General features: G+C 28.5%; 2 protein-coding genes across 5 annotated transcripts; both read right to left on the bottom strand.

The window, feature by feature from the left end:
- Window positions 1–409: 409 nt before the first annotated feature.
- Window positions 410–2,878, bottom strand: LOC107435962 (UPF0481 protein At3g47200). 4 transcript variants are annotated; one of them, XM_016047591.4, is made up of 2 exons: window positions 2,664–2,878; window positions 410–1,912 (listed from the first exon to the last, which is right to left on the bottom strand). In XM_016047591.4, the coding sequence occupies exon 2, from the start codon at window positions 1,865–1,867 to the stop codon at window positions 578–580; it is 1,290 nt and encodes a 429-aa protein (XP_015903077.3). In that variant the 5' UTR covers window positions 1,868–1,912; window positions 2,664–2,878; the 3' UTR covers window positions 410–577. The 4 variants fall into 4 exon arrangements, with proteins under 4 accessions (XP_015903077.3, XP_015903076.3, XP_060673017.1 ...); XM_016047590.4 differs by having other exon boundaries at window positions 410–1,877; XM_060817034.1 differs by having other exon boundaries at window positions 410–1,953; window positions 2,665–2,878.
- A 9,037-nt stretch (window positions 2,879–11,915) lies between these two features.
- Window positions 11,916–15,987, bottom strand: LOC107421193 (uncharacterized). The gene is made up of 3 exons (XM_016030376.4): window positions 15,773–15,987; window positions 13,263–13,494; window positions 11,916–12,349 (listed from the first exon to the last, which is right to left on the bottom strand). Exons 1-3 carry the CDS (start codon window positions 15,856–15,858, stop codon window positions 12,053–12,055), a joined length of 615 nt encoding a protein of 204 aa, XP_015885862.3. The 5' UTR covers window positions 15,859–15,987; the 3' UTR covers window positions 11,916–12,052.
- Between the last annotated feature and the right edge of the window lie 1,143 nt (window positions 15,988–17,130).

The raw sequence follows: 17,130 nt of genomic DNA, 5'->3' as shown, positions 1-17,130 counted from the left end.
AGATATATAAACCATTTATGGACATTATCTTTTAGGAAATATAGTATTCAGCTTAAAATAGGAGTTGCAAGTCTTGGCTCAATCCTTATTACAGCTAGTTTTCAAAAACTATCTCCACCTCATTTGTATAATGCACAAAAATCAAATGCAAAGACCACTATAATTACAGAACGTGAAAACTCGCACGGCTATGCCAGTTTATCAGACTTCATGGAAATTTGTTTTTCAGAGAGCAAACCCCGCCACAAGATTACCCAAAAAAATAAATAAATTGATAAATAAAACAAAAACAAAAAAACAGGGAAGGAATAAACAAGAATGCACCACACAAAATCTTTCATAAATTGATTTCTTATATTGCCTTTCTTTCTTACCTCTGAATCTTTGAATTTATGGAAGACAAGTGAAATAACATAAAACAACCAAGATAAAAAGATAAAATATCAGTGGTTGAGCCTATAAATAGATCAAACTCTTATTGTGTTGCATACAAACAGACTTACAAATTATACAGATCAATTTATTAATTTCACCTTACATTAAACGGTACTATTTCTCAGCTTTTTGGTAAACGGTACTATTTCTCAACTTGGAGAATAGAACAAACCGTTTGTATGATTGCTAGAATGATGAGAAAAATAGCCGCAATGACAGAGACAATTGCCCAAGGTGTGTTGAAATAATTCTGCTTCAAGTTCGCCTTCCATTTGTGCCAACGGGTTCTGCAATAGACATTGAGATTGTTGAAAGTATCAGCAAAATAAAAATCATCCTTTGACCATGTAGCTCCTTCTGCGAGTTTGTTTATCAAAGTAGCTACCTCACCGCTGTCCCCTAGCCAGTTTTCCAGAATTTCATGTTCTACAAGCAAATCCACATCCTTTGGAATGTTAACAAGGCGATCCATAATCGCAACATAATCATTCATATAATTGTCGTCGTAATGGCATTGTTCAAAGGCTAGCAGATTTCTAATGATCAGTTCTGAGTAATCGTCTATTCTTAACTTGGGGATTTCAAGAATTCCATTATTGAAACTTATATCAAACAAGTTTTTGCTTGATGCTACTCTGAACTTAACTCCTGCACGGTGTAGCTCTGTCACGCTGGGAGCATTTATACTTTGAAATTCCCCTCCATCACGTAGGTTCGAAGGTATATAAAGATTTCTCAGAAAATCGGCAACGTGTGCAACATTATAACGTTTGATTTCCTCCAACTTTTCTTCAATCCCTTCCAATTGCATCAGTTTTGTGAAGAATTTGTGGGAAAGTTCAATGATTGAAAGGTCCACGGTCTGTCCAGACGATAGTTTAATTTTGTTAGGCTCATAAATTTTTTCAAGTATGAAGAATGGTAACTGATTCTCAAGCAAGCACAGGTCTGGCCATACATCATGCAACATCCATCGCCTGTTGAATATCGGATCACGCTCGACTCGCAATTCGCGGATGCTGAACCTTAATAAGACCTGAATGATGAAGACAGAGTCTACTAGGATGATCTTTACAAATTCATCACTGCTGAATCCAATGGTTTCTGCATAGCAACTCCGCAGTCTAGGTTCACTTTCCTTTACAATCTTTATGTAATTCTCCAAGCTTTCATCGGTCCGTTGAAGATAATCTTCTAGATACCTCATTTTGTGCTCTTCCATTGTTTTTAAGCTATCCTTGCCATGGTGGAAAGGACCAATGGAAACAACTTGTGGTGTATATGCCTTTTCATTCGCAAGCCTCAGACGGTCAGGTACTCTGCAGATAGTACATGCTGAAGATATGGGAGGCAAGCTTTTGAACTGAATCTTTATTGAATTTGCAAGCGAGATATATGGGTTTTCAGGGTCGAATCCGTTGCCACTTTCCATTTTGCTCTCTCTGTTGTTGGTGTTGAAGTAACAAAATCAGCAGGCCTTTTTTTTGTTTTCTTTTAAATCATTAAAATAACAAATGCAACCAAAAAAAGAAAGAATAAAACAAACATCAAATTATTATGAGCTACAAATTCAAGCTAAATACACAACACCAAATTTCCTGCGTATGAAAAACTAATGCAATTAAGTGGAATGAATTTATTTTATTTTGTTAAGTAAAGATTAGTTTTATCCATGCCTGCTATGAATGCTGATTTTCTCATGATATGACTTATGAAAATATTATACAGAATTTCTAGAACTCTGTTAGACATTCTAATAAGATCCTAGCCCAAATTCGCTTGAAGAGGGTTTAGAATTTTACCAACTTAAGCAGCCTATCATAGCACGCATTATTTTCTCTCTACTTTTTCCTTCCATTTTGGTAGTGAGTTTTTTAATTTCTGTTTGGTTGCAAAGAAAATACAGGATATTAACAATATTACAGTTTCAACATCCTAATGCATTTTATCAAATTAAAGCATTTTTTTCCTGTACCAATGAAAGTTACATCTTTGAGTGGGTAGAAAATGTTCAATGTAACTTTCAGTAGCATTTTACTTAAGATTGTTAAAAAACCTGATAGTTAATATTATACCCGTTGAGAATATATTGTTTCCATTTATACCAATTAATTACAAAGAATAAAGAGCAATTAGATTAAACAAAGAAAGAAAATGCACTGCAATTTAAAATGATAAGCAACAGAGAAGAGTAGGTCTTCTACAAATAAAGGAGAAAGACGCTTCACCTGGTGCAAATGAGGAAAAAACCTGGAGAGAATGGCTAGTCTCGTATTATTGAATGTGGGGCAATACAGTTCCTTTTTTTTTTTTTTTTTTTTTTGTTGTGATGGACACAAATTTCCTCTGCCTCTGGTTTGTAAAAGGACGTGTTATATATATATCTATATAGTCTGTAAACTCAATTCCCACCTACCTTTCAATTTCCTCCTCATAATTTTTTTTTTTTTATTCATACTTATTTATTGTTAATTGTTATGTACGTAAGACCAAATGCTACTGCGACCATCTTTATATTTTATAGACAGATTAATTGCGGTCACTATGAACGAACCTAACACGTGACTTGGCAGGAAACAAGAAAGAAAACGCTATTTTCACAAAAGAGAAGGCATTTGGTTGACGTCACGTTTACTAGTCTTTCCATCGGTTGTACCTTCTACGCGGGAATTCCTTGAGGCACATTCAAGAGGTGCTGCAGTTTCAAGAAAACTGATTTCCAAAATGTAATTTTTTTTTAAAATTAATTTATTATGAATTAATTTTTTTCATATTATATTTGATAAAAAATAAAAAAATAAAATTTATAAATATTTTAATTTATATTTTTTAAAAATTAAAGATAAATTTATACTTTTTAAATTTTTTTAAAATTATTTTTTAATTTTTAAAATAATATTTTTATAAATAAAATAACTTTTCTGTATATTTTTTTCATATAGATGAAAATATAATTTTTCTAGATCAATACTTTTTTATTTTAAAATAAATATCAAATAGAAAAAAAAGTTACATGTTTTTAAAAAAAATTAAAATTTCACAAATTTTTTGATTATTTAAACGATGCGTATAAAGAAAATCTTTTTATTATTATTACTTTGATAAAGAAACTTAAAAGCTCATTGTCCACGGTGTTATTTTAGCATGCATTTCACACGCTTTTGTAAAGGGATTATTTTTGGGCGCTAACTTAGAACGTGACTTCCCAGCAAGAAATCATAAATCAAAAAAATAAAATAAAATAAAAGAAGAAGAAGAAAGCTATTTGCTTAGCATCGATAATTGTACTGGTCTCAGAGGGTGTGGGAAGGATTGCCAATTTTACCCGGACGGCCATCAAATTTTTTCCTTTGAAAAAATGGGATTGTTTTAAAGGCAACAAAAAATAGGGAACCTTCCCGTCAATAACAGCTGTTAGAAGGACTCTTCTGCTGTACGGCCTCTGAAGCATATTTAAAGCGATCCTTACAAAGACAACGACGACTGTAAAAATAAGTAAGGGAAATCGACAAACATTGACTATTCAAATTTAAAAATCAATATGAAATTTAAAAAATATTTTTTTTGATAAATATAAAATTTTAAAATAATACTATTTTTTTTCCCTAAAAGCAATCAATAAATAAATAAATAAAAAGTGAAACTTAAAAAATATTTTTTGATAAATATAAAATTTTAAAATATTACTATTTTTTTTCTAAAAGCAATCAATAAATAAATAAATAAATAATGAAAAGAAAATTTAATCAATAACAAATTATTATAAAATAATATTTTTAACCAATAAAATAATAACATAACAGCCAATAAGGTAATAACATATTGTATTTTACCGTAAATATTTAGTAAACTTTTTCATATGTTAATGCTAAAGGCACTGGTTTTTTGAAATTAATAAATTTCATATACATGGCCAAATTGATTATTAAGTTATTTGTTAAAAAGAAATTTGTTTCAGAATTATGTGATAAAATGATATATTATGATTTAACTCCTTAAAAATTAATATAAATTAAATAATGTATAATGAAACTTTGAGAAAAGTAAATAAAACTATCAAACTAATAAACTAATATATAATGACATTTATCATTTGATACACCTCTTGCCAGATTAGTTATTCTACACTATTGGCGGACTCATAATTTTTTTTTTTCCAAAGGAGCACCATTTTATATTGACACTTTATTTTATTTTTTTGAAAGTATACATATATATATATGGAAATTTTATGATGAAGACGGTCTGCATGAGAACCGTAGTATTAGTGACGGTTTTTTATAGTATTAACGACAGTTTTTTAGAAAATCGTCACAAATACTATAAAAAACTATCACCAATATTGTGGTCCGTATGATGACCGTCCGCATCATAAACAGACTGTACATATATAAATATATGTCGGTTTTATGTTCTAAGATATTTAACAAATTATATTGTCTATTAAACAAATTTGCTGGAATATTTATTGAAAGTATCAAATGGAACAATGTGAAATCATGGATAGAGCTACTCACAATTTCTCAATACTTATTCATCCCTAATCAAGGACCAAAATGATTTATCAATAGATATATTTATGCAACAAATTTTTCTATTTATATTACATTTAGTCCCACTAATTCTATTATTTAGTAAACCAAATAGATTTTGCATTTTTATTTTTTGAAGAAGAATATGGTTTCAATATTTTGGAATGATTACTTTACAAATTTATATATAAAAGAAAATCACCAATCCATAAAGCAAAAAACAAAAATAATTTACAAGAAGAATTTATAAATAAGTATAGTTTTTTTGTTTTCATTATATCATTCTTGAGTTACTAACTAATTTTATTAAATCATTATAATTGCAAATAATTATTACTTTTAAAAATTCTAATTAATGAACTTTATATTGCTAAAAATAAGTAGGTGAAGTATCAAAACCCAAAAAAACGTATAAAAAATTAAAAAAAATTGTAAAAGGCTAGACTGCATTGTTGGAGGTACAAAGCCGTGTTTTCAGAGCAGTGTAATTTACAGAAAAAGCAGAAACAATAAAGTCTGACATCTGACTTTCACGAGAAAAATTGAGAAAATATCTGAGGGGGGTGATGTGGTGGTGGTTGTGGTTACTTTTGCTTTAGCAGTTTCGTATGGTAAATCATCAAAATTAAATTAAAATTTTTTTAAAAAAAAAAAAATATATATATATATATATATATGAAAATTGTAGGTGGTTCACATAAGAATCGTAGTATTAGTGGTGATTTTTTATAGTATTAACGATGGATTCTTAGAAAATTATTATCAATATTATAAAAAATTGTTACCAATATTATAATTCGCATGAGAACCATCCACACCATAAACAGTTTGAGGAAGGAAGAGCTTAAACTGACTTCAGAGACATGCATGTATAATATAATCCATACCTCTTTGTATTTCAACAAGGAGCAAAAGATTTGGTATTGCCACATTTTCAATAATCCGCCATTGCCGCTCTCCAAGCTTATTGCTTATTTGCAGCAGGTCAAGCATCTTTCTTCTCTGAAACGCGTTTTGGATTGCAATGCGATTTGTTTTTCATCTTTGACCTTATTTGTGCTCTATGAATTTGGCCGTTTTAAAATTTGGCCGTTTTAAACGGCACGCTTGTAATCTCAACGTAGGGGTATAATAATCTTTTACGTTGTAGCAAAATAAATAAATAAATAAATAAATAATAATAATAATAACAATCATTATTATTATTATTATTATCTATATATTTCTCTTTTTCTTCTTCTTTCTGCCTTCCTCTTCCTTTAACCCAAATCGTACCTTCCCATGACATTGTCAAATGCTCCATCAGGACAATCTACGAGCCCTAATAACCATAGTCTGAAAAGTCAAAAGCATAAATAGAATTTTTAACTTAATATGGATTTTGATTTTGCATGTATCATTAAATTATTATTATCTAATTTTTATCCTTAAAATGATTCAATTGGTTTTCTTTTTTAATTTCAAAAGAAAAATAAAAGGAACTGTATTATCAATTTCATGTACACAATAATTTGATCTAATTTTTCTAAAATTTTGAACACCTTAACTTGAGAAACTAACTGCCAAAAATTTACATAAATTTCAACTCAATTTCGTCTATTTTACAACAATTCCTGAATTTATAATCAATTTACAGAATAAAAAGACAACACCACAACCATTTTCCGAAATTCGCATAAAAAGATAAATAATACTCCATACTTCACCCTAGTTTGTAAAATTTGTGTATGTTAAAAAAAATAAAAATAAAAAAGTCCAATTTATACAGCTTTTAATTGTATACATAAAAATAATATTTTTATTTCACAGCAATTATATTTGCTAATTTTTATTATTGATGATAATTACTATTTTATGTGGTCAATTTTAATTACAGTATATAATTTATTTTTATTATAAAATTATAAAACTGAACAATTTAATAATAATCATTTAAATTATCATTTGATATATTAATTTCACTAATAATCATTTACCAATAGTGATAAATAATATTTTTCATTTATAAATCAGTACTTTTATTTGAATACCAAATATTTATTCAAACACTAACTTTTCTAAAAATCATGATCTAAAAACTATTGTGTGTGTGTTGTCTATAAATATATATATATATATATATATATAATTTAATTATCATTTATTAGTATAATCATGTACTAAGTATGATAGCTATTCATATCTTTAAATATTTTATTTATCATTTAATCTAGTTAGTAGTTATAAAATTAATGTATTTCATTTGTTTGTTTTTTCTAGTTTGCTATTAATCAATGGCTTTCTATTTTTTTGTTAATGTACTTTTTAATTTGGTTCTATTTTTGTATTTTAGTATTTGATTTTTGTGGTGTCCTCCATTCGGCTAAGCAGATTCATTTCTCTAACATAGTTAGCTGTATTTAATAAATATAATCAAATTGAAATAAGATTCTTAGTTTAGAACTAAAATGAGATCTTTAATTTTAATTTTTTGATCACATTAAAATATAGAATTTAAGATTATATTTATTAATTATCAGATTTTTCATTTTTTCTAAATAATATTTTAGTATATTACTAAACTCATACTTAATATTTTTTAAATTTTAAATCCTAAAAGGTCCAATGGTCATCAAGAATGTATTTTAGTTTAATAAAGTAAAATGAACTTTACTTAAGACTACTATCTATAAATAATTAATAAAAAAAAAATATAATTCATATGATGTCCATTCGCCAAGTAAATAAATAAACATAAGGCATGTTTAGTTTATGAAATAAATATGGAGTAGAATACTTATTCTATAAATTTAATTTTTCCTATATCTAGTAACTTTTTGAATTTAACAATAGCTAGTACATAAAAATATATATACTTTCATTTGAAATAACAAAGTTATTTTTTTTTAAATTTCAAAATTTCTATTCCTATATTTTAATGTAAATAAACTTTGAAATATCCTTATCATGTTTAAATTTACATTTATTATCACATAATAAAAATATATAAATAAATATAAATTTAATTTTTAATTAATTTTTATCAAATTCAAATATTTTTAGAAAAAAATTATAAAAATTAAAATTTGATTTTAAATCAATACTTTTACCAAATATATAAATAAAAATTATTTTTTTTCATTTTCTATTTCCACGGATAACTATTTTTATTTTCAAAAAAAATGATTATTGTATATTTTAAACGTAGCCTAAATTTTTTTAATGTCTTTTTAATTAACAATTAATTTATCTTACTAAATATTTAAATTATAGGAAATTTACACTGATGGTTCATGAAATTTTTTTTTTTTTTTGCATTTATGTTTTGAAAGTTCAAATTTCTCTTGCATCATCACTCCCTAAGCCATTTTCCATCCAAAAATCGGTAAGATCAATCATACCTGTCAATCATAATAAATAACAATAAAAAATATTTTTTAAAAACAGTTTTTTCAAAAATAATTTAAAATCTTAAAATCTTTACAACTGATAAAAATATAAAATTATACTTTTAATACAGATCTATGTTTAATAGAGTTTAACTAATTATTAAAGCTTTGATTTTTTTTTACTTAATTGAATATAAGTCAAAAATCAATTTAAAAATTTATAATTTTTATATATAAAATAAATTTGTCACGATAAATAAACGAAAGACGTAAAAAGGAAATTTAGTAAGTGACAAATGATTTTAAAAACAAAGTTTTTTTCAAAATAATTTGTATATTTTCTTTAAATGTTTTCTTTAATAAAAAATTCAAAAGATTTTAGTGTATGTTAAATTTGTTCCTTTCTTTTTCTTTTTTTTTTTTAATGACTTTAATTAAGTTAAGTGTAATTTCTTATAATTTTTAGACAATTATTTAAAGAAAAAATTATTTTCTCTTTAAAAATATATATATATATATTTATATGTAATTTTTAGTCATTTTTTATTGCTTATTGCATGTGGGTTTCTAAATTATATCAGGTTTCACTTTGGTCCATACTACTACAGGACTGCTACTAGATTTCTTGATGAAATTTGAACTAGTAGTATAAGAAAAACTGAGTTCTGGGGGAAAAAAACATACCATATATATATATATATATATATATATATATATATAAAGTTATAGCTAGAATCCGGTTAGACCTCCACAACATAAATAACTTGTAAAAAAATAAATGTTTTTGATTGAAATTCAAGTTGATTACTTATTTTATTCTTTCACCCGGATTGGATATGTTAACCAAGCTTATCGTATTAGAAGCTTTATTCACACGTGAACAATGGTTATTAAACGTGTGAATAAAGCTTCTAATGTGATGAAACATGCTTAATGTATTCATTAGCAATCCAGTATAATGAATAAAAATAGTAATTAAATTGAATTTTAAACAAAAACATTGCTTAGAAGACCAAAAACACCATATCCGCAAAGGAATATTTTATTTATATCTTTTGAAGTTTAGAATAAATATAAAAATATTTTTCAAATTTTTAATAATATCATCCACATCTTTTAAAAAATTTAAATTACCTTTATACCTTTTCTTAAATAAAATTATTTTTAAAATTCCTTTTATTCTCCCCCCCCCCCCCTCTCTCTTTTTTTTTTTATTTTTATTTAAATTATGTAGCTATACCTTTGATAAATATGTTTATAAAATTATAATATATTTTTTATATTTGACAAATTATAATGCAAATTAATACATTTAGTAAAAAATATTTGACAAATTTTCACTTGGTTAAAAAGAATTTTAAAACTAATTTAACTAGAATTAAATTATAAAGGTAATTTAAATTGTTATGGAGGATGTGGACGATGCTATTAGAAATTTAAAAAATATTTTTATATTTACATTAAACTATATATATACTATTAACACTTGTCAAGTTATGACAATTCATCTTTATTAATAAAATTAAAAATTAATAGCAATATACTCATTTTAAGATCGTTTGTTCCATGTATATATCATATACAAGTGGTTTTTCTTTTTACCCTGTGCACTGAGATTTTTTGTTGGAATAAATAATGGGGGATTGGTTTATCCTCATTCCTTCGAATTTGTTTTGTATTCTTTTTAATTTCATATATATGTAAATTATAAATAAACAAATAAATAAAAAATAAAAAAAGTTGTAGCACACCTACTCTCCCTTCTCACCTCTGATTAATCCTTCCATTTTTTTAACTACCAAACAAGGCCTAAAATTGGTAACCAAAACTCATTGGTTAACCAAAACAAGGCCTAATATTATTGTTATAGTTATTATAATTCTTATTTTTTGGGGATAACTGAGATATAGATAAATATATCTTATTGTCATAACATCACAGCGTGCAGGATTTTAAATGGAAGAAAGCAATAATGATGTGATTGGTATAGTCAACCCATACAATGCAAAAGTAACGTCGATCGCCAGAGAAGAGGGAAAGCTATTCACCCCAAAAAAAAAAAAAAAAAAAAAAAACAAATAAAAACCAAAAACAGAAGAGGGAAAGCTTGTGTCGCTTAACCACTGAGACTTGTAATTAGAGTTCCTCAGACTTCGAAGAGTTGAAGAAGCAGGTTTCATACCCAGGGTAGTTACTATTGGTCTACTTCACCATGGCAATGAAGGCTTAGAGAAGATTAAAGAAAAGAAAATGCTTTATCTAAAAGATTTTCTTCAAAGGAACAATGTAAGTTTGAGGCAATGTGTTGAGACCGTAGAGAAAGGCCTAAAAGATTACGTAGTTGTTGTGAAGAATGTCTAGGGGGGTGCAAAGAAAATGAGCATGAACTTGTGAAGATCATTGTAGTGGAAGTTGTTTTGGTTATTGAGACTTTACTGAAATGTTCATACACAGAACTCCAAGATGATAATGACAGAATGTTCACCGGATGTCCAGACTGAATTTCTGTTGCTTCAAAATCAGTCGCCCTTCTTCATCCTTGAGGATCTTTGGCAGTTAGAAACTAAGGGTCCATTTTGCTGACTGAGTGTTGCTGGCATATCATGCTTGAAGGAACGTAGAAGAGAGCATCTAAGGAAATTAAAAAACGATAATTATAAACCACCTGCATTTAGTAGATCTGTTAAGAACATTCTACGCACCACAGAACCCACAGGTTAGCGGACGTCTAAAAACCATACACACTCCTAGTGCAACTGAACTACATCAAGCAGGAGTTAAAGCTTAAGTGGAAATCAACCATAAACTCATTGGAGATATGTTTCACAGAAGGGATTTTGGAAATTCCAAAATTGGTAATCGCTGAGAGTACGGATTCAATATTAAGAAATTTAGTTACATACGAGCAATGCAATGATTGTAAAGGGAATCACATATCTGATTATATAGCATTGATGAATTACTTCGTTCACACTGCAACAGATGTTGATTTGCTTGTTAAGAAGGGAATTTTTGGAAATTGGCTGGGTGATTGCAGTGAAGTTTCTACCATGATCAACAAACTAGGAGTTGGGGTCAATACCCAACCTGGCAATTTCTATTTTGCTATGTTTGTGAAGACCGTAACTCCTATTGCAAAACCTCGCAGCACAAGTTGAAGGCAACCTTTAAACAAGATTACTTCAACACCCCACAGGCAATCACTTCAGTCGTCGCTGCCGTTCTTCTAATCATGCTCCCCATCATACAAACAACATGTTCTATTATATCCACCATAAATGGTGACTGTCTCTCTCACACATATTCTTCTTCTTTTTGTTTTTGTGTGAAATATAATTTGTATTCCGCATTTTCATGCTTGGAAGAAAAAATCCCACATATCAGGCGCTCTTAACCATATTTGCTGTTGTTGACAAAGTTGAAATGGTGTTAATTTATGTAGATTTTGATGTTTAAGCTAGGCGTTTGTGTGGTAGCTATAGGCATCAAACAAGTGATTGTAAATCTTCATGTATCGTGGTAGAGCAAATGCGATTGGCCCTGAGTTTAGTTAAGTTCTCCAGCTCACTTTCTCAATCGGTTCACTCAAAAGCAGAAATAACCTTTTAAGAAACATCAATCTTACTGGTAAATAATTTTGGCAGGTATGTATGTAGTTTGGAACTCATTACTGACGAAAATTCTCAACAAGAAATAGAAAGAGTAACATACTTCAACTCATTTCAGCTTAGATTTTGAAGAACTTTGCAGAGGCTTTGCAATGGGTCCAGCAGGTGCACTTCTAACGACCTTCTGGACATCATATTTCACTGATGAGAATGCACAGATCAGGGCGAGCACCATTGTTGGGTAAACATACACAGATTTAGTGGGATCTGTGTTCACAGGCTTTCCAAGGATCCCTTCCTTAACCAGGCCCCATATTATTAAAAGTGTCCCAAACATGCTCATCCTCCCTGGTTTTAGGAGACCCACTAGGGCTCCAGCCACGGAAAAGTAGCTTCCTGCAAGAACCTGGTAAAAATATAGGAGGTAAATGTCAGAGAAGACGCCTAAAAGAGTTGACAGCATAGGGCCCCCTTCAAAGGAAACCAAAGACCAAGGTGAAATGCAGGAATTCAAGGATGAGAAACGACCATGAATCAACATAAGCATGCATCAGTCTTCCATGCAAACGAAACAAATTGGAAAGGTTTTAATATTATCTTGGTCTTCTTTTTCCAAATATACAAATTCTTGCATATGCAAGTTCGTGAACCAAACCAGGTTTTCCACAATAGATCAGCTTCTATCAAACAGAATAACCTTATATATCACAGAAAAAAAAAAAAAAAAAAAGAGATTATGAAAAAAATTTATGCATTATATCTAAGCTATATCACAGAAAAAAAACAGAAATCAGATTTGAAAATCAAACACATAATAAACCAAAGATGTCTCATAAACCCTCAAACAAAAGTCCAGAATAATGCAGCATTTGATCGATCCTGCTATAAAGTATATATCAAAGAGAAAAACAACTGCAGCCAGCGGGAATATATATATATATATATATTAAGATATATATTTATATAAAACTGAACCAGACAAGATTTAAAGAGGAATTCAATGATGAATTCTATGAGAATGAAACTTACTCATAAACAAAAAACTTCTTTGGGGCGCTGACCAAATAATAGTGTTGAAATTCATTGCAATATCAATTGATTGTGTGATTAAACATGAAATACTGTTGAAGAAAAAGGTTTAAGCACTCTAGTATAAAATTATTCATTACCTACCACATAAAAATCAGATCTATGTTGTTGATAAATTCAAGGTCAAGCAAGAAATGATATGCGCCTCCTTCACCAGTAAAACATTATGTTTTTCTCAAACAAATACTGTGCACTAAAACAAAAGGAAAGGAGAGATTGAGAAACAGAACCTCCAATCGTTGGAGATCAACAACTGCAGGGGCTTCTTTCACACTGGTCAAGTTATAAATGTTTAACAGGTTATCCCAACTTGGAATGGTCATGTTCTTAATAATGCCATTGGCAACAGCTCCAGGGTAAAGAAGGGCCTTCACTGCAGAAACCGGAAAGATCTCACTTGCAATCAATTGTGATGATGTGACATGCAATGGTGTTGTACACACACCAGATCTGCATGGAACCCTGTAGGGGAAAAAAAAAAAAAAAAAAAAAAAAAAAAAAAAGATAACTAGCAAGAATACACCATGAAGTTCTAAAATCTTCTTTTAGTGCATATTTCCAAATAAATACAGCAATAGAATATTAAAAAAAATAAAATAAACCAAACAAACGAACAAACTTTTTGTGCAGGTGTTTTACTGTATTGACAATTTGATCAAAGAAGGTAAGCGATGGAATCTTAAAAAAAAAAGAAATAACTACAAGAGATAGCAAATTGCTAGTATGGGGATATTCATGAGAAGCCAAGATAGATCTTAAACAATGAAAGATAGACTAGCTATGCATAGAGGCTAATCTACAGAACAAAGGTTGTCAAAGTGGTGAAGCACAAAGCAATACAGCATTCAAGGTATCCACAAACAAAAAGCAGTCATCTGTTTACAACAACATGAAACCTCTTTCAGTAGAACAAACTTGTGGCAAAAATAGTACAGTTCCCTCATCTATTAGCAGGTTAAAGCACAGAATGGGCTAAATTGGCAAATAGAAAATTATCGATGGTGGTGTTAGCATTAGAAAAGAACAGCAACAGATTTAAAATCATGAAAATTAAAAAACTCCTTCACATCCAACATAGCTCAAGATCCAAACAAAAACAGTGCATAATCCTGCATAGAAGTAGGTATTCATAATGACCTAATTACCACATCTTTAAATTCATAATCCATTTGTTTCCAATTTTAATGATCAATGAACATTAATGCATAAGATGCCTCTGCAGTTCTGATTAGTGTATTTTCAATAAAACAAAGGTTGATTACCTATAAATTAGATTGATTAATGAACATAATATCATATACCAAATGAAAAGACACAAGTTAGAAGGATCACCTTTGAAATCAGTATTAATGAAGGAGGTAATGGACTACAAATATCAAAGAGTATTAAGAATAAGCAATTGGAAAAAGATAATAAGGTTCCTCTCCAAATGTAAGAAATTGAACTTTGATGATAATTATTGATGAATTCAGATCGCATACACAAAATCTTAAAAAGACAGTACAAACCATTGTTATGCAGTTTCATATCTATGGAATCCAAAACTGGTGCTTTTCATCTGATTAAATAATAAGTAAAGATTCAAAACTATAAAGCAAAAGTAATAGAACATGGATATCAAAAGTATAAAAAGCACTGCAATATGAAGCATCAATAAGGGTAAATGGACCAGGCAAAATGTGAGGTTCAAAACATCATTGGCAAGCTGCCAGTGCAGTACATTTACAAAATAGACCCTTCTAATTAATGAATCAATTAAGCATTTAGCCCACCTAAAATAGAAGAAGGATTTAAAATCAGATCCCTCATATCCAAGTCCATGGCTTCGTAAGGATCAGCTAAATTTATTTATTATCACTGCTTTTAATTGTTACTCATATGTTCAAGGATCTTGGCAGTCACTGTGCTAAAAATGACAAGCAAATCAAGCTAAAACTCTTAATTCGATATGATTAGGAAAGATTGTCCAGATCCGAATACCGAATTTATGGAGTCAGCTTAAGATCAATTACAATAAATCCAACTAATCAACGTTAATAGTTTTTTTAACTTTTTTAACTAAAAAGAAATTAAGCTAAACCAACCAATGTAAAACGTGTAAACATCATAAAAGCAAATGGGCAAACCAGATATTCAATTCGTTTACTAAACCACAATACAATAAGAAGACACCGCAACAAGTTACTTTAATGACAAAAGCGATGCCATAGCCGTACTCATTTCCATCAAATAAGAAAAACCTTTATGAGGAATGTAAAATTGCAGGAAAAAACTATACAGTCATCAACAAGAAAAAAACCCAGATTGAAACTTAAACTATAGAATAACATTTAAACCAGAGGAGGGAAAAAAAAGAAAAAAAAAAATCGAAGTATTGGAAGTATTAACATTCTGTTTCCAAACACGACAAAGCATATTTCATATCGCAAACCCACCATATAGTCTGATTCATCAAGAATCAAATAGCTAACAGCAGAGAATTGCTTAAACCATGAAAATAAACAAATATAAGCAAAAACCCAGATAGCCTAACAAGTTTTGAGCAACCGAAAGTCAGGCAACACAGATCTTAGAAAAATAAGCCCAAAAAAAGATTTAAAAAACAAAAGTATGAAAAGCTCAGAAAGTTCATTAACCCAGAAACAATAATCGAAGAGGGTTTTGAGTACTGCAAGTGGTACGTAGAAATTGTTAGAAAATTGGGAGGGAAAGAAAGCGTAGAGGAGCAATAGAAATTTACCTGAAAAGTGGGATTTGAAGAATGATAAGGAAGAAATTTATGCGAGAAGCTATGGAAGACAGGTTGCTCAGCCATCTTTTCGCCATGAATCCAAACACAGACTGCGACAACTCCAAGAGGGGGAGACCGGATCCAGTGCTCGTACACTGGAGAGGCAACTACGTAGTCCCCGGAGACCCACAATCGAACAGGCTGGTTTGAACTGAGTACGATGTCGTATCAAATGTATCATTTTTGGCTATCCAAATGAGTCGTTTTGTTTCTAACAAATTTTTGGTTTTATATGTATATAAGAAAAAATATAAATAAATAAATAATTATTTGGTTTTTAAAACATTTTTTCTGGGGAATTTTAAGAAAATGAGTTCTTCCAGAAATTTTTGAATAAAAAAGGTCAAGTTTCGTTATATCCCCCCCTTTATTTTGCATTTTTTGTTTTGTAGAAATTTTGTTATTAGAAATTAATCTATTTCGAAATTTTTATTGTATTCCCTTTAAATTTCATTTTTATTTGAATTTAGCTACTATATGAGTCAAACTATTAGTGGATTTATAAAATAATACTTCTTAATTTTCTTTTTTTAGTATATATAAACATCATATTTGTTATTTTATACTTTTAATTTTTATATATTATTTTGCAAACGAAAGTTTTAATTTTATTGTATAATTTTATTAGATATAGATTTTTTCTTTATAAAAAAAAAAGGTTTAGTTGATACATTTTTTCTTTTTGAAAAAAAGGCTAGTTTATACATAAAATAAAATTACAATATGAGTGAAATATAAAAATTATCTATAGTTTGATTAGCTAAAAGGCTAAATGAAACGTGAAGGAACTAAAATTAAAATAATAATAATAATAATAATAATAATAATAAAAGAACATGAGGGGCTATTTTGAAAATTTTGAAAACATAAAAAATAAAAATAAAATGCAAAATTGAGGAGGTTTTAAAGAATTTTAATTTAGCACCCCCAGATGTTCCAACATTTGTATCTCTGTTTTGAAATTTTTTTATTACAAACCCTCATGTTTGACTCTTGTCTCATTTGATATTCAAATTATTAGTCAAATAAAAATTATATTATATTTTAAAATGAATTTTTTTTTATCCATTTTTTTCTTATTTGCATGTACAAATCATCCATAAAATATGTATTTTTTTACACTTATTTTCAAATAACAAGGATTAATTAATTTTATATTTTGTTCAGACATAAACGTTGTGAAAAAAGAATGCATATTCAATAAATAAATAAATAATTCTAATTTATCTTTGTAATAGCTTTTTGAATGACAAATTTATTAATTTGGTGCAATGCATAAGTTTAAATAAAATCTGACTTACAAAAAG

Source organism: Ziziphus jujuba, chromosome 5, assembly GCF_031755915.1.
Source record: "Ziziphus jujuba cultivar Dongzao chromosome 5, ASM3175591v1".
Classification (NCBI taxonomy): domain Eukaryota; kingdom Viridiplantae; phylum Streptophyta; class Magnoliopsida; order Rosales; family Rhamnaceae; genus Ziziphus; species Ziziphus jujuba.
Note: the sequence above shows the minus strand (reverse complement) of the source record. Positions and strands in the feature narration are given on the sequence as shown.